Source organism: Helicoverpa zea, chromosome 18 (assembly GCF_022581195.2).
Source record: "Helicoverpa zea isolate HzStark_Cry1AcR chromosome 18, ilHelZeax1.1, whole genome shotgun sequence".
Classification (NCBI taxonomy): Eukaryota; Metazoa; Arthropoda; class Insecta; order Lepidoptera; family Noctuidae; genus Helicoverpa; species Helicoverpa zea.
This window is the reverse complement of record NC_061469.1, coordinates 10,301,850-10,327,578: the sequence shown is the minus strand read 5'-3', so window position 1 is coordinate 10,327,578 and position 25,729 is coordinate 10,301,850. Positions and strand designations below refer to the sequence as shown.

At 36.4% G+C, this 25,729-nt stretch overlaps 5 protein-coding genes across 5 annotated transcripts in view; 3 read left to right on the top strand and 2 right to left on the bottom strand.

The window, feature by feature from the left end:
• The window catches only part of LOC124639203 (putative nuclease HARBI1), a 279,629-nt gene that overhangs the window by 193,680 nt on the left and 60,220 nt on the right, over positions 1–25,729 (bottom strand). The window lies entirely within an intron of this gene.
• Positions 416–10,673, top strand: LOC124639146 (glutathione S-transferase-like). The gene is made up of 10 exons (XM_047176383.1): positions 416–638; positions 3,680–3,822; positions 5,003–5,170; positions 5,577–5,719; positions 6,057–6,224; positions 6,823–6,836; positions 8,539–8,675; positions 9,225–9,392; positions 9,897–10,039; positions 10,422–10,673. Exons 2-10 carry the CDS (start codon positions 3,684–3,686, stop codon positions 10,590–10,592), a joined length of 1,251 nt encoding a protein of 416 aa, XP_047032339.1. The 5' UTR covers positions 416–638; positions 3,680–3,683; the 3' UTR covers positions 10,593–10,673.
• LOC124639145 lies at positions 11,368–11,991 on the top strand. The gene is made up of 2 exons (XM_047176382.1): positions 11,368–11,775; positions 11,830–11,991. Exons 1-2 carry the CDS (start codon positions 11,368–11,370, stop codon positions 11,989–11,991), a joined length of 570 nt encoding a protein of 189 aa, XP_047032338.1.
• On the top strand, positions 14,238–16,934 carry LOC124639213 (glutathione S-transferase 2-like). Its single transcript, XM_047176478.1, has 5 exons — positions 14,238–14,395; positions 14,742–14,878; positions 15,314–15,481; positions 15,805–15,947; positions 16,408–16,934. Exons 2-5 carry the CDS (start codon positions 14,746–14,748, stop codon positions 16,582–16,584), a joined length of 621 nt encoding a protein of 206 aa, XP_047032434.1. The 5' UTR covers positions 14,238–14,395; positions 14,742–14,745; the 3' UTR covers positions 16,585–16,934.
• Positions 18,934–24,115, bottom strand: LOC124639198 (organic cation transporter protein-like). Its single transcript, XM_047176451.1, has 7 exons — positions 23,609–24,115; positions 22,420–22,615; positions 21,468–21,568; positions 20,751–20,902; positions 19,861–20,487; positions 19,502–19,683; positions 18,934–19,185 (listed from the first exon to the last, which is right to left on the bottom strand). Exons 1-7 carry the CDS (start codon positions 23,776–23,778, stop codon positions 18,973–18,975), a joined length of 1,641 nt encoding a protein of 546 aa, XP_047032407.1. The 5' UTR covers positions 23,779–24,115; the 3' UTR covers positions 18,934–18,972.

The following is a 25,729-nucleotide window of genomic DNA, read 5'->3' as shown; positions in this document are numbered from 1 at the left end:
AAATGGTAAATGCTTCTTCTCGAACAGAGAATGGTCCTGAAACCGAAATAATAGAGTACATGATAGAAAAGCGGCTCTCGGCTGTCCGGTATAACTTTGAAAAACATGCAATTGTAGATCCAAATCTAGACAAGGTTTGGTAGACAGGTGTGTCAAAGGCCGAAGCTGTACCTACTGCAGTAACAATAGGTCCCCAAGATACAGCCGCTAGTTTGGGACCACAGAACTGATAAAAATGCCTCTTGTAATTTTACTAACAGCGAACCTTTGTATTCATCTATCTCATTAAGAAGTGATTTGTTTATGTAACAGTGGATTAATAAACTTTATATTATAGTAACTGAGTAGACGAACTTACACACTCATAGAATACCTATGGTTCAATATAATATGACGTAGTATATCGAGCGCTGGGGGCATAGGCGCTCGCGCATGGGACCTATGTCAACTTCAACTCGCTTTGCAAATCAGTCGTCAGTCCAAACTAGTCGTCACGACGGTCGCTTGTCTGTATAATTCTCTTTTAACGGTCATAAACTAGTTTTGCTGTGCAGTTTAATAGTTTTTACGTTTCCGTGAACTTACTGTGTAAACCGTGTCTGGAATAATAATCTTTCTTTGTGGGAATAATAACAACTGTAAGTACAAACAAGACATCAAATTCCTTTACCGAGCACACAGTCTTAAAGAATGTTAATCACTTATACTTACCTACATATTCAATTACATCAAGTTATGTATTGGACCAATATAAGAAACTACAGAGTTTCCAGTAACCTGCGAATAAAAAAGTAGCCTGTAGCCTTCCTCGACAAAAATATATATTTTTTAAATTAGAGCGATTAAACAAACTCGTCAGCTTTGTAATATTAATTAAGTAATATACCTAGATAAAAATAGTAAACAAACACGCAAGCATTTGTCGGTATTTAAGTCCTGATAGGCCGTTCTGGAGTCGGGTGCAAAACCTTATCTGTACTGGCTAAAAGATATATAAATATAAGTACACCCAGTTTCGATCTTATCGCCTGTATAAGAGTATATATAGCCGGATTATTATTTGGAGTTTAAGTCCTAAACGGATCTCGGAACAATCAGACTCCTACATTGCTGTCAGTCAGCATTTTACAAAGGATTCTAATCTAAGCCCAAGGGATTCAATAAATGTGAGTACAATAAAATATGGGTATGATTTAAGCTGTCACCAATTTAATTCATTTTGTGTTTCTTAAATAATAGGGTTTGCCCTCAAAATAGTAGATTTGTCACCAAATGTAGTCACCAAACAATATAAAATCATTTCCACAATAAATTACCGAAAATCATGGAGATATGGGGTCAAGTACCAAATAAATGATTTTGTATGTATTATAATAGGTTTGTCCTAATAGTATTTAAGCAAACTAATTTAAAGAGATCACCAATAAATCATATATTATATCACTAGAAAATTTCATGAAGGTCTAAAAATGTAGGGTGGTCGTCATCATCATTTCAACCAAAAGAGTCTACTACTTAACTGGCCATGTGCCTCCCCCCAAGGGCTTTAGTTTCCACAGGTAGTATAAATATATTTAAATTAAATTTCTAGCTGAATAGTAAATAAAACAATTAATCAAAGTCAAAATAATCAATATTTATTGTTAAAAATCTCACTGCCCGCGCCCCGCATCGTATGATCGTACCTACAACCAACCTACAACCCATTCGTTGAGGCCCGAAAGCGCGCCAATTTGTCTCCCTTCCCTTCCTCTTCCCTTTGAACATATTTTTATTAAAATTATAAACTGATGTATTAAATTGGTAACGAATACATTATTTTAATAACTGAACGAAATAAAATGTAACTACTGTATTGGTGACAAAATAACAAATAAAAAGGAGTCGCAGTCAGGGATCGATTAATCGATTTATTTGGTGACAGATCTACCATTTTGAGCACCAAGCTATTATTTAAGTAATAAAACTATTATTATAAGAACGAAGTTTATATTCATGTAATGCACTACAATTTTATTGGTAATCCATCTCATATTTTACACATTATATTAACAATAATTTGCTAATTCATACCTGGGAACACTCTTTGTTTATCTGAGAACGAAAATATTTCGTGGCGATAGATCTATTTATTAGGTGATACAACTTGATGACAAATATAAATTTTGGTGACAAAAAATATAGTTCCCATAAAATATAAAGCACTTAGGAAAGTATATCAAATCTTGACAAAAAATTGGTCTAGAAAAGCCTCACTCCTGTTTTCCAATCTAGAAAATGAAGTTGTGTTAATCACTTTAAAAAACATATAATTTAAGCTACTAACTAAGCCCACATACCGTAGTGTCTTTATCAAAAGGAGCATTTCTTTTAGACGTATCAATTTTCATATTTTTGTCATACTAGGTGAGTATAGTAAGTTCAACTCAGTCTTGCGCGCGGCCTTATGTGTGGGTAACCCTTGTACATATGCAGTGACTTTGTTTGTGTGCGTGACAAGAGGTACAGTCGGGTACAAATACAGTTATTTAGGGGTTGTATACGGCTGTTTAAAGAAAAATGGTTATTACGTAATTTAATGTTTATTTATTTATAATGATTCTGAATCGCTACTTGAAAAATCAAATGATGAATTTTCGGATTCGCTACTCTCACCAAGGTCAATTATAAATTTTGACTCCATGTCAAAATGTCTATAGTAGGTATTCTTATTTTTTCTTTTGTACATATCGACAAGTATTACCCAAAATCCCTTCATCAATTTGACTTAAACGTTCATTTATGAGTTTCATTATTTCCGTCTTATTTTGGTCGACACTATGCGAAGCAATATATTTTTTTAAAATTCCCCACACATTTTGTTTACATTATTATACTAGATTATACGTTTTTTTACATTCTTAGTCGACACTTTTATTTATTGTCCGCGTACCCCGAGCTAGAAAATATGTAAGGAGTATTTAATTCATCTTAGATATTTCACCTCATTTATTTCTTAGATACTGTCAATGTCAATTTTGAAAAAACGTATGAGAAAATAATGAAAAACTGTAAAATGTAATAACAAAAAGCTCTGAATGTTGTTTCATTTTTTGGAACGCTACCTGACTCCTTAAACATTTTCTCCGTGAAGAACTAGACATTTTCGTAAACGACTGTACCCATAACAAAAAAAGCGATAAGAACACGTCATGCTCGGACGACGTCACTGTCACACGAATGAAAGTTGTATATTTATAAGCCGATGCACACATAGGGCCGCGCGCAAATCTGAGTTGAACTATCTATACCCATTTTCGCAATACATATTTGGCTCATAGAAGCCAAAAGCAAAGTACTTGATATTTCCGTTGGCCGTAAACCACTTAACCACTTGATACCAATTCGTTATATCTAAAGACCGCAAGAAATTGAATGGAGTGTATCCAGCGTATCTAATAGAAACATGGAGAACCATGGAGATTCTTGTCCGTTCTTTTTCATAGGAAGCTACTTTTGGAATGGGCAACTAGAATCAAACTTAATTATATTTTTGACGTTCATAAGTGCTTGTGTTGTTATATGTAAGTATTGTTATGTATGATATATTTGTATTTTTTATAGGCCCTAGTTGCCTGAAAAAAATAATAAACAAAAGGCCTAAATGAAATAAATTATTTGACTTTGACATTATTTCTAGAATCATGCCGAAAGCAGTATTCTACTATTTCAAAATGAAGGGTCTGGGAGAACCATGTCGTCTGCTACTGGCTTACGGTGGTGTGGATTTCGAAGACATACGCTTTGAACGACATGGCCAAGAGTGGCAGGATTTCAAGCCAAGTGGGTATTTTTTTATTGTCATATCATATCTTGAAAGTTTATTTTACATGCAACTTTTCTAAGTTTGTATGTACTTTCTAAGTATATCTTAGACACCAATGACTGTGTTTCGGATGGCACGTTAAACTGTAGGTCCCGGCTGTCATTGAACATCCTTGGCAGTCGTTACGGGTAGTCAGAAGCCAGTAAGTCTGACACCAGTCTAACCTAGGGGTATTGGGTTGCCCGGGTAACTGGGTTGAGGAGGTCAGATAGGCAGTCGCTTCTTGTAAAGCACTGGTACTCAGCTGAATCCGGTTAGACTGGAAGCCGACCCCAAAATAGTTTGGGAAAAAGGCTCGGAGGATGATGATGATCTTGAAAGTTTATTGGTTTTGCATTAACTCATTCAAATAATAATAGAGCACTTCTTTTTAACACCGGACGTAAAAAGTAGTGTTAAAAATACCTATCTGTAAATTGAATTAAATGTTATGTAAACTAATTACGAATTTACACATAAAAAGAAACAACCATAAAATGCCTCATAAAATTAACGAATTTTCCTTGATATTATCTGAATTTGATAAGGTATTACACTATTTATTATTATTACGAATCACATAAGATATGCTTTGACAAGGATATGCTCTCACTGCCGTTTCGTACGTTTTTAAGTACAATAGATAAAAAATATCAAACCGCCGTACAAAAGCTCCTTATTAGTCCTTATGTAATTAAAGATAAGAAAGATAATTATCTCCCATTGAGTTGGTTATGCGATATAAGTCGGAAATGAATTGGCGATAACGTTTTTCACTGAAAATTGCATAACTAATTTTATTTCAAATTAATTTGTACTTTTAACTAAGTATAGCATGCTTTCAGTACTTTTGTACGGCCATTTGTATGAATGTACCAATATGAATAAGTGTTCCTTTATTTTAATACTAGCTTCCGCCAGCGGTTTCATCTAAGTTCCGGAAACAAATGCGCGCACGCGGATAAAAAGTAGCCTATATTGTACTCGATAAAGGCTATCCAACACTGAAAAAAACGGTATTGATTCCGAGTTTAACGCTTTCAAGTGAATAAATAAAAGTTTTATGTAAAGTAATAGTATCCTTAGATAAAAATGTTTACCTTTTTGACTTCTAAAACGAACATAACCAAAGAAATACATGTAAGTATTTACTTTCAGAAACCCCATTCGGTCAGGTGCCCGTTCTGGAGATGGATGGCAAAACATACGCACAGAGTTATTCGATTGCCAGGTTCCTGGGACGCAAGTTTGGACTCGGCGGAGACAATATCCAGGAGGAATTCGAGATCGATCAGATAGTTGACTTGATTGATGATCTTAGGAAAAGTAAGAGCTTTTTTTTTATTTTTTATCGACGTCAAAAATCATCAAATGACCCCTCCCGCTGTGGGTTAGCAGCGGTGAGTGTCAGACTCTTACTGACTAAAAACCGTCGTGTTCCGTCGTAGGCCTTTTATGTACCAGGGCCGCGGCAATCTTTCGAACAATCCCACAGCCAGGAAAAGTAAAGCTTGAAATGTTATTTGCAATAGAAGAAAATATATAAATAATTCATTGCCAGATTGTACAATTTTTCTTTTGATGCCAGCAGAGTTAACAATAACATTAAGGAACAGCATATTTTGTCGCCCTGAATGCAAACTTCCAGTTTGGTGCCCTGGTGTCTAAGCCCTAAGAAAAAAAATAAATTTAGTATTACTTATTATATAATATATATATAATTTTTTAACAGGGGCTGGGTCTGTCGATTATGAGCCGGAACCGGATCTGAAGGAAAAGAGACACGCTATAAATGCGAAGACTGTTTACCCAGACCTCTTGCAGAGGATCAACGATATTATCGTTAAAAATAACGGCTACGTGGCACTTGGAAAGGTACATATCGTTCTTATTGCTTAGCTTTTATTTTCTGTAAAATGATATGTTTTTTTTTTGGAGCAACTCGTGGCTAAGGAACCATGAGGTTAAAAAAGCTAAATTTGGTACAGTCGGTCTGTAGGTGAGTGACCATCGAGTCATAACGAATTCCTGCGTGTCTCGAAAGTCAGTTGTTAGGGGTAGTCGGAAGAAACGGAAAGTGTAACTAGGCAGATGATTATTTTCCACAGTGTACTTACTATACGATATTTTGTAATTTGCAATGGCAATTTTAATAGTCCTCTGCGTTCAAGTAATTTTCAGTCGTATTAACCTTGTGATTCTTGTTTCACAGTTGACATGGGGCGACTTCGTCCTGGCTGGCCTGATAGACTACCTGAAGAAGATGCTGAGGATGCCCGACCTTGAGAAGCAGTACCCTGCCTTCAAGCAGGTCGTCGACAAAGTATTTGCTTTTCCAAAAGTCAAGGCGTACGCTGATGCCGCCCCTGAAGCATTGTTTTAAATACTGATTATACAAGACTTATATTTTTTTACGTAGGTTAACTATCTGTACTTCTATAATATCTGTTATATATACTGTGTTGAAGTTAAATAAATGTATATTTTTTACTTTTGTCTTTTTTATTCAATACCTAAAGAACCACGACAAGAGTGTATAAAATCTTCAAAGTTACAGATCCTGGAATCTTAACTGTTTATCTGGATTTTTAACTGTTTCACGTTTATATTGTACTAGTGGGTATTCTAAGTAATATCAATCTTATCGTAAATAATAAATGAAGCTAGTGATTTTCCTCAAGGCTTGAGTTGATACCTATAATCTAAAAATAAGCTATCAGTCGATAATTACGTAGTAAAGAAGTGAATACGTATGGGCTTAATTATTTCGTCATATTATTTAATTACGTACGTATTTATCGTAATTAGTTACGACACATTTAACGACACAAGTTGTCTAAAATTACTTACAATGAAGTAGTGAGGTAAATTACTACATTTACCCGACCTGATCGACCTTCAATAATTAAAATTAGAACAAAAAAACCTATAAGGGTGGGTTGCACCATTTTACTATAACGATAACCAACCCCAACCAGGCGGCCATTGACCAGTGGGAAACATTTTGACGGCTGGTTATCGTTTGATTTATCGTTATAGTTAAATGGTTCAACCCACCCTAAATATTTTCCCTGTTTTTATAATTCGACATGGTTTGGTTAACAACTATTATTATGAAAAGGTCAAGCCCAATCGATAAGTACGATAAATTATTCAATAACAAAGAAATGCAAACAAAACTTGTTTTGTATGACATGTCAAGGTTAATATGACATGTTTGCTTTTTTATCGACATCCTTGTATGTGAGAGTGACGAAGCTATAATCGACATGTTTGAACACTACCTTTCAAAGGAAATTATCTAACACTAGCTGTTTCCTACTTTTTCACCGGCGTCCCGTGCTTCCCATTCACGGATAAAATACATCCGAGTATAACTTCCCAAAAGGGAATGAATTTTTCAAATTGATACCTACACATGACACACTTCATTAAATTGACAACTTTCCGCCCCGTTTTTTAATTTTATATTTTTTCAGGAATTTAATTCATTCACTTGTTTTTTTTATATTTTTATAAAGAAACAGCTGAATGATATAAAGTAGATAATGTAGTACATATAATAACGTTTCAAAATGTTATGCAATGGCATTCTGGCGTAAATCTGTATTTATATGAAAAACAAAATAGTTTCATAATATGGCGCAACATTCAGTGCGAGGTCACTGAAAGATTTCCTAGTTTCCGTAAAAAATATATTTGAACCAAGCATTGGCTTGATAAATATAACGTTTTTAGAGAATGATGATATAGCATAATAGATCACCCCAAACTTTACATGGTCACGGAAAATGGCGCGAATCGCTGTCATCCATAGATTTAACAAAACTTTTCTTACATTTCCAAGATTATTCATTAATTACCATAATGATTTACAAAAAAATGTGCCCCTAGCCTTAGTAGCACAATGAATTAGTTGCACTTTTTTTATCAGTAGCACATATCTCTCTATTAGTTTCAAAGAAGATTGTAATGATATTTACAAACAAGATATATACAGTTTAGTATCTTTACTATCTTTAGATTGTTGTATAAATAGAGCGTTTGTTTTGAACAGGTGCAGTTGATATCTAGCAGTGAACTTCTCAGTAGGCTGGCTAGTGTCGAGGTGACTTGCAAATTGATTCATCGTTTGTAGAATATTAATTTCGCGCAGTTTGAATAGAAATCAGGAGAATATAATCGTAAGTTTTCCTAAAAGGATCCTTCTTTTCTTTTTAGGTTCTCATTCAGGAATTCATTCAGGAGTTTGTGTGTTTTCTTTGTTACAAGAATTTCGTAAACATGAATTGTATGTAGGTCTCTATATCTTGCAACTTGTGGAATTCGGTAGTCATAGGTTTCTCTGAAGACAATTCAACATTATGGTGAAGGGGTGAATATTGTGGTGAAGAGGAGAATATTATGGTGGAGAGGACCTGATGGTGGTACCAGGGTTACCAAGGCCAGATTACCCAACTCCTCGTTATTTTAAAACATACTGTTCGTTTTTGTTACAACTTGTTCAGGCTTGTTAGAATGCCATATGATACCAGATAGTATTCAAGGCCCGATGAGCCAGTACTCAGTACATGGCTGGGTTTGTGAAATATACCTACTTTCATAATGGTATGATGGTATTCGAGTAGAGACCTCAGGATCATAAGTGACTTTATCTTGAACACTCATTTGTAAAGATACTTATTATGTTTCAGAACAATGACGAAGGTCGTTTACCACTACTACCGGGAGAAGGCTATGGGAGAAGCGAACCGCCTGCTCATGGCGTATGGTGGCCAGGAGTTTGAAGACCATCGGATCTCTGATGAGGACTGGCCTGCATTCAAGCCTAGTGAGTATAATATTTTCCCTCTGACAATTAGACATATAAATAAGATAGAAGATCAGATGTGCTGAGTCTCATGGATTAATCTTCGACTCGAAATAACTGTCTCAAGCATCTAGCGGGTTCCACTGATCTTGGAACCAAGTTTTACTCAAATTGGTAAAGTAATTCTTCGTGAAAGCTAAATAGCCGATGCCGCAGGCCAAGACGACTTAAATCCAGATTCTGCCATAAGGCCGGGGCTGCGGGTTGTTCGAAAGAGATACCGCGGCCCTAGTACATAAAAGGCCTATGACGGAACACGACGGTTTTTAGTCAGTAAGAGTCTGACACTCCCTCTCCGCTGCTAACCCACAGCGGAAGGGGTCATTTGATGATTTTTGACGTCGTTAAAAAAAAAGGGGATCAGAACAGGGAAGTTTTAAAAACCAATTTAAAAATCTTCGATCAGAGAGTTCCATTCGTTGTATAACATTTCTATTACGTTCCTGAGTATCTGAGTTCCTACGTGAAGGTTTAATTAAACTAATACATTTCTTATTGAATAAATTCCAGACACCCCATTCGGCCAGATGCCCGTGTTGGAGATGAACGGCAAGAAGTACGCGAAGACATCAGCCATCTCGCGGTACTTCGGCCGCAAGTACGGGCTGGTCGGAGACACCCTGGAGGATGCTATGGAGATTGATCAGAACATCGATTGCCTGAATGAACTTCGAGACAGTACGTTTTTGTTTGACTAGTATTTTTATTGAAGGGTGAGTTGCACCGTCGGTAAGTTATTGGTTATTATGGTTATAGCCAACCATACACTTGCCATTGGTTAAATCCATGATTTTCTTCGGTTATCGTTATAGTTAAATAAATGGTGCTCACCATAAGTGGGTAAACAAATTAGGTTTTGAATAATTATAAAATTGAAAAAATCAAATCAATTAGCAAAATGTTAGTAAAGTCAAATCACTTCTTTTTTTAGGCCTTTACAAGCACGTATGAACGTTAAAAATATAACTAAGTTTGATTCTAGTATTATGTGACATCTCCCGAGCGTATTATGTGTGAATTAGTATTTTATGTTTTATAAATTGAATTGGAGTAATGGCACTGATAGCCAGCGTTGACTGTTGCTCATTCTCATAAAAAAAAAAAAAAACAATTACTACAGTGGAACCTCCTTGAAAAAGTTCTCGGAAGTATAAAGTGAATAATAATATATTTTTTTAACAGAAGCGCTGTCGGTGGCATATGAGCCTGACAAGGAGTTACAGGAGAGGAGACATGCTGAGTACAGTAAGACAGTTTACCCACAATACTTGGAGAAACTCAGCAGTATTATCACTGAGAACAACGGCCATATCGCACTCGGAAAGGTATTCATTATGAGTCTATCTTAGAACCTATTTTCTGCTAATAAACAGTAACTCAATACACAGAGCTTGAGCTCGGAATTTAGAACTACATCCCGCACCCGGATAAAAAGAAGCCTATTATGGTATTCCGCTATCTAAGCTGGTATTACAATAACTGCCAAGAAGGTAATAATTTGAATTCCTGCCAAGTTTCATCAAAATCCATTCAGCAGTTCTTGTATGAAAGTGGAACAAACATCCATCCACATCTATAGGATTGTACCAACTTTCGCGTTTACAATATCCATTCGTAGGTTGCAGTTCAGATTGAAAATCTCAAGGCATTGGGGAAAAGGCTAGACTTACTTCTTACCAATATAATTTAATCTATTTCTTTTTACAGTTAACCTGGGGAGATTTCGTGGTAGCAGGTCTGATAGACTACCTGAAGCGCATGATGCGGATGCCTGACCTCATTGAGAAGTACCCTGCCTTCCAGACAGTGGTGGACAAGGTGTACGCCATCCCTCAAGTGAAGGCCTACGCTGATGCTGCACCTAAGATGACTTGGTGATAATGGACCCGGGATGATTACTGATTAATTAAATATAAGAATAATTTTAGGGATAATTTTATTAAAGAATATTATGAATTATTTATTGCTTTTTTATTTGGACACGTGTCGTTTTATTTATTATTTTCGAGTCTCGGAGTTTTTATATTGATTGATTACCTAACAGCGATCAGGTAGGCATTAGGTCAGTCTCAGAAGTTTCAGACCGACTAAAACCATTGACGGAATTCACTATTTTCGTCACAACATGATGCTTTGTCACACTGATATAAGTAGAAAAAAATCAGTAACATATGGAACTACAAAAATTGTAAGATGGCGCTTTGTCAAAGAAATATTCATCAACATTCAGTTTTTTATGTGTACAAAACACACATGGCATCTGTTAAATCAACACTTGCCTACTAATTAGTTGACGTGAGTACTCGTATGTGCCTTGAAAACGCTAGGAGCAATTCCGCAGCCCTGGAAGGCTTAATTGTATATCATCATCTCCCGAGCTTTTTTCTCAACTATGATGGGATCGGCTTCCAGTTTAACCGGATGCAACTGAGTACCAGTGGTTTACAAGGAGCGACTGCCTATTTGACGTCCTCAACCCAGTTACCCGGGCAACCCAATACCCCTTTGCTACACTGGTGTCAGTCAGACTTACTGGCTTCTGACAACCCATAACGACTGCAAAGGATGTTCAATGACAGCCGGGACCTTCAGTTCAACGTGCCGTCCGAAACACAGTCAGGCAGGTTTACTATACGCCGGCATACTCAAGAGTATGGCCCTATACGGGGCCCCAATCTGGGCAGACTCACTGTGCGGACAGAGAAACGCCGCTGCCATCCGAAGGCCACAAAGGGCCATTGCACAGCGGGTGGCGAGGGCGTACCGCACAGTGAGCTTCGCGGCGGCGTGCGTTCTGGCGGGAGCCCCTCCTTGGGAGCTCGAGGCTTGGGTGCTCGGCAGAGTGTACGACTGGACGGCGGCGCAGAGAGCGCTAGATCGGCGCCCGGACCCGATAGAACGGGTAGAAGTGCGTGAGGAGGCGAGGGAGGCAATAACTCGGCACCGGGCCGAGGACCTTGCCTCGGCAACGTTCGGTCGCCGGACGCTGGACGCCATCGGGCCTGTCCTGAACGGATGGCTTGATCGGCGGCATGGCTGCCTCTCGATGCATCTGGTGCAGGTGCTGTCCGGGCATGGCTGCTTCGGATCGTACCTGCACCGGATTGGGAGGGAGGAGACTCCAAAGTGCCACCATTGCGAAGCCGAGCTGGACACGGCAGAGCACACCCTCGAGGTGTGCCCATCGTGGGCTGAACCCCGCCGCACCCTGGTGGCAGTGGTCGGGGATGACCTAGATAATGACCTAGATGATAGATTCCCAGACCCCTTCCACTAAGGCGAGGTCGGAGTGCCGCTGGGCCTTTTTAGTGGGTATACCGTTTACTTATATACTTACGTAGATAATTAATACATTACTAATGTCAGTTCAGTGACTCGGATATTGATAACGAACATTATGTAAATAGATTTGTTCAGTTAGTGACAGTTTATGCGAATCATTGGACACAAGGTCGCGTGACGCCCACCCAGCATCATGACTCGGCAGATTTGCTACGTTTATTTTATTATCTCGCGATGACGGAATTTGTTTATTGTTAAAACTGTGCTGTGTAACAATATTTATGTATGTAATAATAAGCTTACGTAGATAAGGGAGTTTAATTTGGGTATTAGAAATAATAAAAATCGAGTAAGTTCTTAACATACGTTCGTATAGATAAGGGATTTTAATTTGGGTACCTATTCAAAACGATTTGGATTCGAGAAATGATTTGGAAGATTTGGGAACTGTAAAACTGATATGAAAAATACATAAATGTAAAAATAAAACACACATTTGAATTTTATATTACGACAAAGATACATGTGTCACCTAACTATAAAATATGGTCTCAAAAAAGTACCTTTAGTGTTATATTTGTGGTGATACCAGATGTAGGCGTGGTAGACGTAAACTAGTGACAATAAAGGCGTTCCATTACCTAGTTTTATAGTTATATGAACCCTGCTAAATTGATATGAGTACCAAGCCTCTGTGGCAACTCCCCTAGCCACTAGCCATAGACGTATTTGCTAAACTTTGTCAATAAGCCATTCAGCTATTTTTGGCCAATTGACAACCAGGGAAGAACATGTTTTGTGGCTACTTCAACAGATTGCTAGTTCGAGCTAGGTTCCCGTTCGAATATTTTATGGTTATGTTTTCACAAACTATCGTGTAGACGCACCTATATTTATAACAGTTAGGAGCCAAAGTCTTGCGCGAAAGACATGCCTTCCAATTTCTGGAAACGAAAGGCTAGTTGACTGTGCAAAACTACGATTAAAAAACATGTCTAGTTAAAATCGCTAACACCATGTTACCGCCTTACTTACTGATTATGGAATCGATTTAGAATTAGCTAGTTTTTTTTTTGCAAAATATAGGTACGTTATCAATGTTATCATCACCAGAAATAAGTTATTTATCAGATTTCATTGATTTATCAGTGTCACACTATGGGTTTACCATGCTTTTGTCACGCCACGACCTTGCCTGTCAATGTACTACACAGCTGGAAGTAACCTGTTATCATGTTGTGTGACCGTTATCTTAAATTGAATGTTTCTACTGAAACTGTTATCAGCTGGTGACTACAATATTTTCATAATAATATTATCGATTGATATGTTGATTTTAAACATATTATGTATGAGTAAAATGTGCGTGACATAGGTACTATTACTATGGCAGCGTAGGAGTGAGATTGCTATAATGTTTGACACGTAGTTAATTTCCAGGTACCTACTCAACATGTCATACTATGTTAGCGGATCTGAAGAAACATAGAACATTATTTTCACAGACAAAGTGTAATATTAAAATGAATATTATTTACTTAAAATGGCTATCAACTGATATCTATTAATTTCAATAGTCTCATGAAAATTCTTACGAATAAAGTAGGAAAAGCCTGCTTGCCTGATAGCATATTTCCAACCCGCTGAATAAATTTGAACCGTTGTAGTTAGAAAGGTAACTGTTGTTTTTAATATCGATTATTGATTGAGGATTTTCAAGACATTGAGGATGTTCAAGGATATATTTACCGTAAAAACCAAGTACCTTCATTGATAAATCTACGACAGTGAAATACATTTTACACCAATTTGGTTGCTATGACAATGCTATACCACCAAGAAACATCTACTTTTCTATCTACAAATAATTATTATACCGTTGAACTTCTATGAAAAAGTCTTGAATAACTTAATGCTTACTGCAAATATAGCTTTTCATTCGTCGTAAAATACGTTTATTATTTTCTACACTAATCTTTTTTTAGGTATGCAAAAACTTATTTTACTCGAATAAGTTAAGAAATGTCGTCGTAAGTTTAGAAATGTCGATTATGAAGGTAGCCTTTAAAAACCTATGGCGAGGCAATAATTATTTTAGTCTTTTTTACAACGTGCGGTTTGCCTCATTAACTTAACGATCGACGAAGTATTTCCAAAAAGCTCGTTTCAAAATAGTAATCATGTTGCTAGTCATTTTTACATTGAGTCACGCTCTGCTAGTGGCCACTAAGAATGACTGACTGACTGACTTTTTCACCGTGACTTGCGTTTTTTGATCATGACAGTCTGTTTTGGGAAGTTCAGCTGGTATTTATCTGCGAGTGGGGTCTGCCTATCTTTATTACGTTCAAGACTGTTGCCGATACAACTCGTGTGTGGGACGAACTAGATTACAAAACGTATGTATTTCTTCAATTGATAATTTTTGTGAAATATTTTCCGATTTGTTGTTGTTGGTTAATTGATAATTCGGAAAGGTTTGTTTTCACTATAATTATTTGGTTTTCTCAAATACATTTGATTTGATAAATATATTAGGTAGGTAGTAACAGAAAGTTAGTGACTGACGGTTGATTTTTATCGAATTTTATTTCATTTGATTTTTTAATTTAACTTTAATTCTAAATATTGAAGCTAGTGAGGAGTAGTGAGTGAGTAGTAGTAGCTAGTTAGTTTCATCGATTTCGCAAGAAAAAAATACCACTACTGGGACACCAGTAAACAAATATTCTGTTGTATTTGCAGGATCATGCCTAAATACGTGATAACCTATTTCAACGGGAAGGGTGTGGCGGAGTCCTCTCGCCTGCTGATGGCATACGGCGGCGAGGAGTTTGAAGACCGCCGGGTCTCCTTCCAAGAGTGGCCTGAATTGAAGCCTAGTAAGTATCCCTTACAATATTTAGAATTATATCTTCTAGAATATTTTGTTGATTTGATTTTCATGTTGGGTATACGGTCAAGGAATGTGACTTAAGTGAAAATGTAGTAAACATATACCTACTTTTTTATTGATACTTTTACTTGTTTTTCGGGATGTTTTATTGTCCGTTTATTTGAAACTGCCTACTTACCTAGTTACTTCTCGCGGATTCACCCGCTTCCCGGGCGAACCGGGATAAAATATAGTATCTAGTCTATGTTACAAGGGATAGTATAGTCTCCCAGTAGTGTAATAATTTTTCCAATCGATCCAGTAGTTTCCGACACTTAGGGAGGGCAAACAAGCAAAAAAAAAAAATTCTCTTTCTTATATTAGTTGAGACAACTATCCCAATTTTCAAACATTGACTCAAACCTGAACATTTGACTTGCAGAAACTTTATTCGGAGCTCTCCCGACCCTGGATATTGATGGCAAGCAGTACGCGCAAAGCGTGGCCATCTCGCGGTACTTCGGCCACAAGCACGGCCTGGCTGGAGACACCCTCGAGGATGCACTGGAGATCGACCAGATGGTCGACTATATCATGGAGCTACGTATCAGTGAGTATCTGTTTAACCACTATCTTTAATATTCAACCAAAGGACTTTTGTATATCAGACAATACAGACAATACTATAAATATCCGAGCCTCGAGCCGGTATTCTTCTTTAAACCAATGTTACATCTTAGATATTTTACCTAATCAGCTTTCAATATTGTACCTAATCAGCAGTATCTGAATGCGATCCTCTTGACGTAACTTCACAAACAAAGGATTGTATCACTGACAGCCGCCCACAAATTAATCTTAAATAAAAGAACTTATAAATTCTACTATTCTGACTTTCGAAAAACCTAATGTGTGCATCGTTATTATTTCCAGAACTTTCCGAAGTGCATTACGAGCCAGACGAGGCTGTCAAGGAAGCTAAATACGCCGAGCGAATGAAGGAGGTGTTCCCAACGTACCTGGAGAGATTCAACTCCATCATCACCAAGAACAACGGTCACCTAGCTCTGGGCAAGGTAGGTTTTCTAACTCAATACTCAATTTTTTATGAGCATTTCATATGTTATACAGTGTCATATGCCATACAGTCTAGAATCAATATGGACCCTGTTGGGCACAGCTTACATACCCAAGTAATGTCAAAATTCCTAAAAAAGCTATAGAAAGACGGAATACTGGGAAAGGCCATTAAACTTGCAAAAAAGGTAAACTTACCATCGCGCCATGCATATGTATGTATCTAATCCTATTAATCTTAAGTAACGCGAAAGTTTGTGCGTATGGGAAATGTTTGATCCTCTTTCACGCAAAGAGTACTTGATGGATTTTGATGAAATTCGGCAGAAGTGTAACTCTCAGAATAATGTATCGGTTACTTTATATCCATATGTGAGAAGAAGTTCCCTCTTAACACAAGTGAAACCACGAACCGAAACTAGTTAGTATATAAATATTCATCATAATTTTTGTTTGCAGTTGACATGGGCCGATTTCTTCTTTGCTGGTATATTCGGCTACCTGAAGACGATGCTGAGGATGCCTGACCTTGAGAAGAAGTACCCTGTCTTCAAACAGGTCGTTGACACCGTGTACTCTATTCCTAAAGTCAAGGCGTTTACTGATTCTATTCCAAAACCTGATTTTGATTACTAAAGAGTTCTTTCTTACTGTAATTTATTTATATTTTTTGTGCTTAGTCTAGTTTTTATTTTGGACCTTTCTAACAAAACTGAAGTAATTAGTTAAGAACTTATTTATTATTTTGGTCTTGTGAGTTTGTGAATAGGAATTTTTTAACTTCCATTGTGTTAAACTCAAAACTAGCGTGATACCTGTAATGTGTTATGTTTAAAACATGAAAAAAGGATTAATTAAGTTAAGTTTAAGAAATATTTTTGTAAGCAAAGCAAGTATTAATTTTATTCGTGTTTTGCATTTAAATTGAGTGTGAAAAGTCACATGAAAGCTTAATTGATGCACTAATAAAAACACTATGAATAAAATCCTTAGCTGTTTTATTAAATGTCCTTTTAGGGACTGTTTCATAATATTATGAAGATTTCAGTTCAGTTGCGATTAGAGACTGGAAGACATTAGCTCCATATTGTCAATTTCCAATCTTTAATTGCAAAACAACAGATAGGTAGTTTGCTTATTGAAAACCGCAGTTAGTTATCAAACCTGCTTGGATTTGTCGCAGGACACAAATGGCGTAAACAGATGACATAAGTACTCCAGATAAGGTTACTGAAACCACTTGAAGATAAGATACTTATTTTTACACGGGTATTTACCTGAATAACAATTACGTAATCTTAATATGGTAATAGTGTGTTGCTAGGCTATTGCCTTCATTATACCTACAAATTTAATTATTTAGATTTACTTGTTAGTTTTCCAGCTAGAATTTTCTAATGGAGAGTCCATTCTTTTCACAACTAACTATGTCGGGGTCTATTTATGCCTTTTAAGCTTTTATTAATCTGATTATGATATTTTTTGTCGATTCTTCACAAAACATAATAACTAAATCTAGCCTTCAAATCTATGATGACTCTGCAGAAAATTTGTTCCTCTTTGGCTTCTTCTGTATTCGCAGTTATTTTGGCTATCGTTCATATAGTTAACGATGAAATATTGTATAAGAAGATTATACTATAAGTTCGGCCATTCAGAGAATGCGTTCCTGACACGTCGCGATTGAACTGACGACGTAACTTTGCAATGGCGTTGCAGTTACGATAAAAATATTTTTGCTGGTTGTTTACCGTTTTAACAATTGAGGAGCATTAAAACAACATTATTATATCAATAATCAATGAATGTTATAATTTTGTGCCAAACTGAGTGTCAAATAACTTGGTAAACAATATTTTTCTAAATCTATACTGCGCTATTACAAGGTTATGTCAGCGGTTTATATTTTGTAGTGCTGTGCTAAAAATAACAGGCAAGTATCGTAATCTGTTCTTATACAGTTATAATATAAAATAATACGTTTTGATTTTCTTTTTAAGAATTGGAAAATAATGGACTATAAGACTTAATTATAACTTTTATGAAAAATAAAAATAAAACTATGACCAAACCGCATTTTTATACTTAGATTAAAAATGGTAACCCCAAATGGCGTTATGGGCCGCCATTTTGTGACGCTAAAACAGTCGTCCGTTGTCGTTTCGTGCGCATAGACCACGTTTTTCAAGTGTTTTCGATCTGTTTTTATTTGATTACCCGGCTTTTGTTAGACCGAGATATCAGGATTGATTCTGTTATTGATAATAATATAATTATACATGTAGGCGAAGATGATGATGAAGACACCACCTCCTCAAGCAAATCGGAGTCTGATTAATATTCTGTTCGCACATTCAATTCAATGTACTTGTAACAAAGAATAAATAAAACAATTTTATTATATGAATATTACCTTTTTTTGGTTTCCACTTAAATAACTAAAATATAAAACAAATGATTCCGCCAATTTAAAACGAAAATAATCTTAAAATAATGCGGCGGTTCATTTTGAAGGAACGGTAACGAACTCAGTGTTATGTTGTGCCCATCACTAGTCGTGACTAACTGATAGGTGTCAGGAACGCATTCTCTGAACGGCCGAAGTATAATAGGTATACTGTAGTCTTTTATTCAAACGCAATATTAGAGGATTCCCAAAGTTTTTAACCTAGATATATCAGGTTTCATCAAGCTTGGCAGGCTGATAGACAAAGGTAGTATATACAAGTATCTCAGTATATATGTATGTATTTATTAATATACAAATGTACTCTGTGAACAAATCTTTAACTGCTTGATATGTAAGCGTCATCTCTTTTATAATAGTGACATTACAACGTTTTAAAGCTTAGGAAACAGCTGCTTCGCAAATCGTTCCTAATAAAGAAAACAGATGGCGCTAGCCAACAGATTACTCTCTTATTTTCTTTTGTTTTTTAACTCATAGACGCGTTATAAATAAGAGATATAAATAAAATAAAATTGTATTCTTATTCAGCCATTTATTATTAAAGCTAACTTAACTTAAATATTACTATCAACAGTCTCCCTCGAGGAATTCTTATTTTCTCTCTTCTCTTCTTCTCTGACTGATCTCACTCTGTCACTTTCTTCCACTTGCTTGATGGTGTCAAAGAGAGGCATCCCCTTGGTCTCAGGGGTTAAGCAGAGTAGAGCGCCAGTGACTGCAGTAGCAACGCCGAAAAATGTTAGTGGTAAGGCCGTCGATACCGTATTCTGGAAGAAATATAATGAAGTTCTTGAAGAATGGGTAATTAAATATTGGTCAGAGATATAACTAATGCTGGATTACAGAGAAATTTTGGCTTAAGAGGCATGTAGTTTAAGTGTCATAATTATCTGCTAAACTACGACCAAAAACTTCTTTTGCAATTTTGTAACGATTTTTAATAACACCTTAACTCGTTATATGCCGAAAACGCGAATCCACACGAACACAATTGATTTTCAATTGTTCTATAATTTGCGGAATACAAGAGGTTGATAATGATGACTAGGTACTAGGACTAGCAGACTAGGTACAAGGTATTACCAAGATAGGGGAGAGTGGAGCCAGCATGCCTCCGATCCTGGAAGCTACAGCGCCTAATCCCAGCAGAGTACCACGTACACTCGTGGGGAATAACTCCATGGCATAAGTTATGGCTCCCGTGAAACACGCAGCTATTATCACCCGGGACATCAGGAACAGGGTGATTTTGGCCCACTCGTATTCTAGAAAACAAATATAAAGCAGATTTATAAAATGCCAATGATGTCTAGAATTCCCTTTGTACAGGTGTCAGGTTAAATTACACATTTCGAAGGAGGCTAGTACAAAAAATATTCGAAAAATGCTAAAAATAATATGTTGTATCGATGGTTTGAAAAAATATCGTATCCAATACTTACGATCCGGAACCAACGCCGAGACAATACACACTACACTACACACGATATATCCAGCCATCAAAGGCACCTTTCTCCCAATCTTGTTCATCAGGTACAAAGATATCACTTCCCCTGGAAACGACATCACGGTCGACAGCAAAAAGTTCACGTATTTATCCCCAGGCAGCCATACAGAGTTTATCATTAACCCGTAGTATACAAAACTCGATGTGAATCTACAAGATGCCGCCACTAACAGTCTCATCAGTATCACTTTAGACTTAAATATCTCTCCGTATCCCTCTTTAACCTGAACTTCATTGATATCAAACTTTTCTTTCAATTCAACATCTGTCATAGCTTCTAATTCTTCGTAATTTATGTTTATATTATTAGTTTTTGCTATACGTTTCATGGTTATTTTCGCCTTATCTATTCTGCCGCTTACGATTTGCCATCTAGGGCTCTCGTATACAAGGAAAATGTAGGTGATGAAGAAGATGAGGGGTCCGTTTATGATGCGGATGAGGGTCTTCCAGTAAGGTACGAACATGGCGATGCAAGCGAACAAGCACTCGCCGATGTAGATCGCGTAAGAGAAAAGAACTCCTGACAGCAGTCGGTACTTCGAGCTGGCTATTTCTAGTACTGGAATCAAGAGAAAATTTATATCACTACAATAATATAAGACAAAGTCGCTTTCTGTGTCCCTTAAATCTCTACGTATGCTTAAATCTTTAAAACTATTCAATGGATTTTGATGAGACTTTTTTTACTAGATAGAGTGATTGAAGAGGAAGGTTTATATCAACATTGCACCCGTGCGAAGCCGGGGCGGTTCGCTAGTAATTTATAAGTTTTAGTTTTTTTTCTTATTATGTTGTAGTTGATGATGATGAGGATGAACTTACAAATGACCATGGCAGCAGCATAGGAGCCGCCAGTGACGGCTGCCTCCAGGAACTCGATGACGACGTATACGTAGTAGGTGGTCGCGAACGTCTTGATGTGGCCGATGCTACCGCCAATCACACAGAACAGAAGCGTTGGTTTACGACCGAACCTGAAAGACATAAGTATATTAAATGTAACAATGTACTCTTATCTGTAATCCCAATAAACATTGAACCATACACTTTACAGGTAAAGTTGAAAGTTGAAAAATCTTAAGGGATTGGGGTCTCCAGTCTTACCAAGGGGTAGGTATTTGGTTGCCCGGTAGTGATAGTATTTTTTTCTGATTTTTGTAACTTGATTCTATGACTATTGCCATCTCTACATAAATAAAGTCCTCGACCTACTTCTGTATAGGCCTATTGGTCTATACAAACCTATTAAAATCGAATGGAACATTGCATATTAAGAGCAATTAAGGCAATTAATTGGCTGCCCAAGAGCGGGACGGTAGGCGGCAACTGGCTGATATTTTGATACTACTCAGCCAGCAGTGGGCTTTAAGCTTAGGACCTCATGAGCTTCGTAAGGTATGTAAATTTTCAGCACCCTATGACATCACGGAATTAAAAAACATAACCTTTCTTGGCAGTCGGGTAAAAAGAACAGTTTCCTTTAAACGGTCCTTCAAAATGGGTGACATTTTCTACAGGAGTAATAAGTAATATGCTCACTTGTCTGACATCCATCCTGACACGACCATGGAGACCAGCATGCCGGTGCTGTGGACGGTGCCGATCAGGTTGATCTTCCACGGCTGGCATGCCAGGTCCAGCTGGAAATGTCAAACGGACACTCAGTTCAGTCACGAAGCGATATTTACCTACTTGTATTTTTGCTGAAAAAACAATTATAAGCTATAAGCTTTTGATTTCAGTGGATAAGTTTCTTTTTCGATTCAGATGTTGTAGGATATAGATCACTTTTTGCAATGCTTAAACAGAAACTATGACTAAGTATACATTTTTTGGCTACGTCTAAGTTATAGAATAAACAAAATTATGACACCCCATATTAGGTATTTTCCTCATTGTCAGTGAAAAGTCGAGCCAGTTTGTTTGCTGTTTGGTGAGTTTTGGTGTTGAGTTTTGGAGTGTTTGGTGAGTAGAGCCAGTTATATCCAGTTGAAACTTGTTGAAATCGAGACAATTTACATAGGTATTTAACTAGTGTACTATGGACCATATAAAACTGCGATTTAAGGCAAATTTTCATTCAAACTACGCGAGTAAAGAGTGTGTAGTGTTCAAAACAAATACTTTCATTTATGGTGGTGTCGTTAGCAAGATAGTGGCAAATGCTAAAAAAACGTTTAAAAATAAAACACTCGATTCATTGATCCATCGGTTGTTTTTCGATTACTTATTTAGAGACTGGACGTAATTTGTATGAAGCTAATGTGAAAATCGCCAATCAGAAAACAACGGATGAATCAGTTAGTGTAATCCGTAATAAGCACTACTGCAAAATGATATATAGAAAAAGGCATGAATGAACACTTTCAGCGCCATGTTTCGCGGTATGCCTGCGATTTAAAACAAAAAATGGCGTCAAAAGCGTTAATTAGAGGTCATTATTTAGGCGACAGAAAAAAGTCTACATATCAACTCCAAAAATAAGACTAACCGCAGCAACAATAGTGTTGTCAGACTCGTAAATAAATTTCGTGCACGTTTCCACTTCATCCGTAAAGCTGTCGTTGGCACAGACGGTTGTGCCAGGCTTCAGAACTGGGGCTGTACATCTGTCTATGGTAGTATTCGGCCACCATGATGGGTAGAGGCTCGTTGAGTTTTCAGTTTCACATTGGGGTACACGACATCTGTGAAAAAAAAAACATATAATGAGTTGCACCATTTAGTTAACTACGCCATAATCAGCCATGGACATAGGCTATTCTGCTTTGTACTTAGATATTTGTGCTTAGACATTGTAAATGTTTGCGATATACCTACTATAGATATTATCGGACAGATTTTTTATCCCACGTAAATGCGTGACCTTAATTCATACTTAATAAGCACCTAACTAAAGATGTAAAGAAGCATTAATTAGGATTATATTATTATTTGTAAATAATGTGGACTCTAAAATAATGTTTAACGAAGTTTCAGGTTTGAATTTTCAGGTTTACCCCACCAGTTTTCAGTATTCGGCAAGTAGAGTATCTAGGTAGATATTACTATTTTGCGGAACATTCGTAAACTGTTTGCCTGTATGTTTCTTAGCACATACAATCTTGTAACACAAGGCCATATATTCACTGTATGGTGACTTTAACCTCTCGGATGCCGCGGTATTTAAAGCAATAGAAATCAATTGTGTCTGGTGTATGACACTTAACGGGTTAATGTACCTAGACCCCCTTCTCCTTGACATAAAAAGGCACTCAGTAAATATTCTTTAAAAATTACAGTTTGCCTTCAATACTCAAGAATAACTTTCTTGGCACAAATTAAGCCTTCCTGAATCTTGTTTTTTAACGTATCGTTAATATATGTTAAATATTTTATTATAAATTTTTCTGTGCTCGTATTCGTTGATTGATATTTTCTTGGTTAAGATTTCTCAACTAACTTATTTTACTGGTAGTGAAATAGGATTTTCCATATCGGTCCAAGGAAACATTCAATCGAACTTTTCGGCATTATATCATTAGTAAGTAGGTAGTCGATGTATTATTGTTTATTTTTTCCCGATATGTAACTGTTAAGTGGTACTCCACATCCTGCAAGTCCGTAGGTATATTTTCGCACTTTTGTTCATAAAGTTAAAATAAATAAAAATATCCATACAATTTACTACTAATACATACCTATAATTAATATCTCCAGCTACAAATATATAGTTGATATTGATCATAGTGACGAATACAGCCGGTAAACAAATCAGAGTGTACTGAATTATTTGATATCTTCCAAAAGTTTCCGTCAAGTTGGATATTTCACATATTTTCTTATTATTTTCACACTTTTTATCCGCCATTTTAAAAATACTATGTATTTTTAATTGAAGTAAATAAAAAAAACTGGATGTTAGGGTAATTAGGGAATTTGTACTTTGAAACTTTCTTCAAAACCGCGATTCGTCGTTACGAATTATTGCCTAAATTATTTCTTCATGTTTATTTACATTTTCAACTATTTTGTATGATTATTAATCAACTACTTATTTTTAAAAAAGTTTTCTTATAAAACTACATCTATTAATTTTAATGAAATACTAAGTGACACATTTTACGCACTGCCTAGCTATATAATAAAGAAATTATCACGTACGAATGTACACAACTAAGAACAATGAATGATACACTATCATTACATCTTACATCAGAGTGTGATTAACTACAGCTTCAATGTATAATAACTATATATCGTTTGTCTGTATGTACGTCAGAAAAAAATATGTGGCATACCTACGAAGCTTTTGCTACTCTTTATTCACATGAACTTTTTTCAACAGTCTTGCCAGTAGCTAACATAGTTAAAACCTATACCTACCTATAGGCCAACATGTAGGCACTGAATACGTAATAGGACATACTGACAATATCTAATTAATTAACAAATTAAAATTACACCAGCAAATAAAATTGTATTCATCTTTTGATTATTTGTTTGTAACTTTGTACCAAAATATAAACCAATTTGTAAATGTGAACACCATGTAGCATTTTAATTGTCACTTTATCCTCATTTGTCTTTGCGATTCTACATGATCTTCGCATGCTTTTACTGTATGTATCAATACATACAAATTGTAATACTATATTATTTTTAAAAAGAGTAACCATGGAGTTTCTTGCCCGTTCTTCTCCATAGGAAGCTACTTTTGGAATGGGCAACTAGAATCAAACTTAGTTATAATTTTGACGTTCATAAGTGCTTGTAAAGGCCTAAATGAAATAAATGATTTGACTTTGAATATAATAGGCGACTTTTAGGTTAGTTTAGGTTCAAGGATGGAAAGTAGTTCTCACAGGACACGGGTGAAACCGCGGGTGGAATGTAGTGAAAGCTATAATTGGGCTTTGTTCAATTGTCTATGGCCTATGGGATAGATGAAGTATTGTCTGTCCCGTGGGCAAAAGAATAGAGTTGCGTTCCGTTATACGCATTATTTTTTGGTAGAGCTAAATGATTGGTAATGTGTCCTGATTTTTTTAGGGTGAGTAAACTCACCAATTATGACTGTGGATGGAGCAGAAAAGATTAGATAGGACAGACGGACTTTCAAGGACTGATAGCAATCGATGTTCGTTCCAAAGTTCTTGTGTTACGGGGCTTCGGTAACATTTAAATATAAAAATCTCGGATCATAAGATAGATCACACGGAGTCTATATAATACAGATCACACGGAGCCTATACAATATAGATCACAATACATACAAGTTTTTGCCACAGGCAGATCCAGGCAAAACCAGCGGTGTGTAGTAGTAGTTTATTTGTAGACAATGTTATAATAGTTCAGACGTAATTGAGATAACATCAGAATTGTATTTACTTTCGAGATAAATTGATGTAGTTTTATGATATAGCGTTTATAGTATTATGTCATATGATAGTCCTTTTCTATGTAGTATACATATCCTTTATAGTTGTAGTGGCTTAAAGCCTTCTCAAGTACGAGTGTGCGGGTTCGGTGATGAGGCTGGCAAAGCAGCTATGGATTGCTATAAGTAAAAAAACAATCTACAGTAGGCTAATAGCACTGCTAGGCTAAGAGAGCCCTTGTTCACCCATTATTTAAATCTATTACAACCTTTATGTCTGCGAAGACAAAGCTTCTAACAACAATCGCCAACAAAATTAATTGGGAACAATGCACTCAAAGAAAAGAACACAATTTTAAAAAAAACATTTATTTAACCCTCAAACTCCACATCAATTCTTGGACAGAACCCCTTCTGACTGATGGTCAGGTCAGGGTTGAAA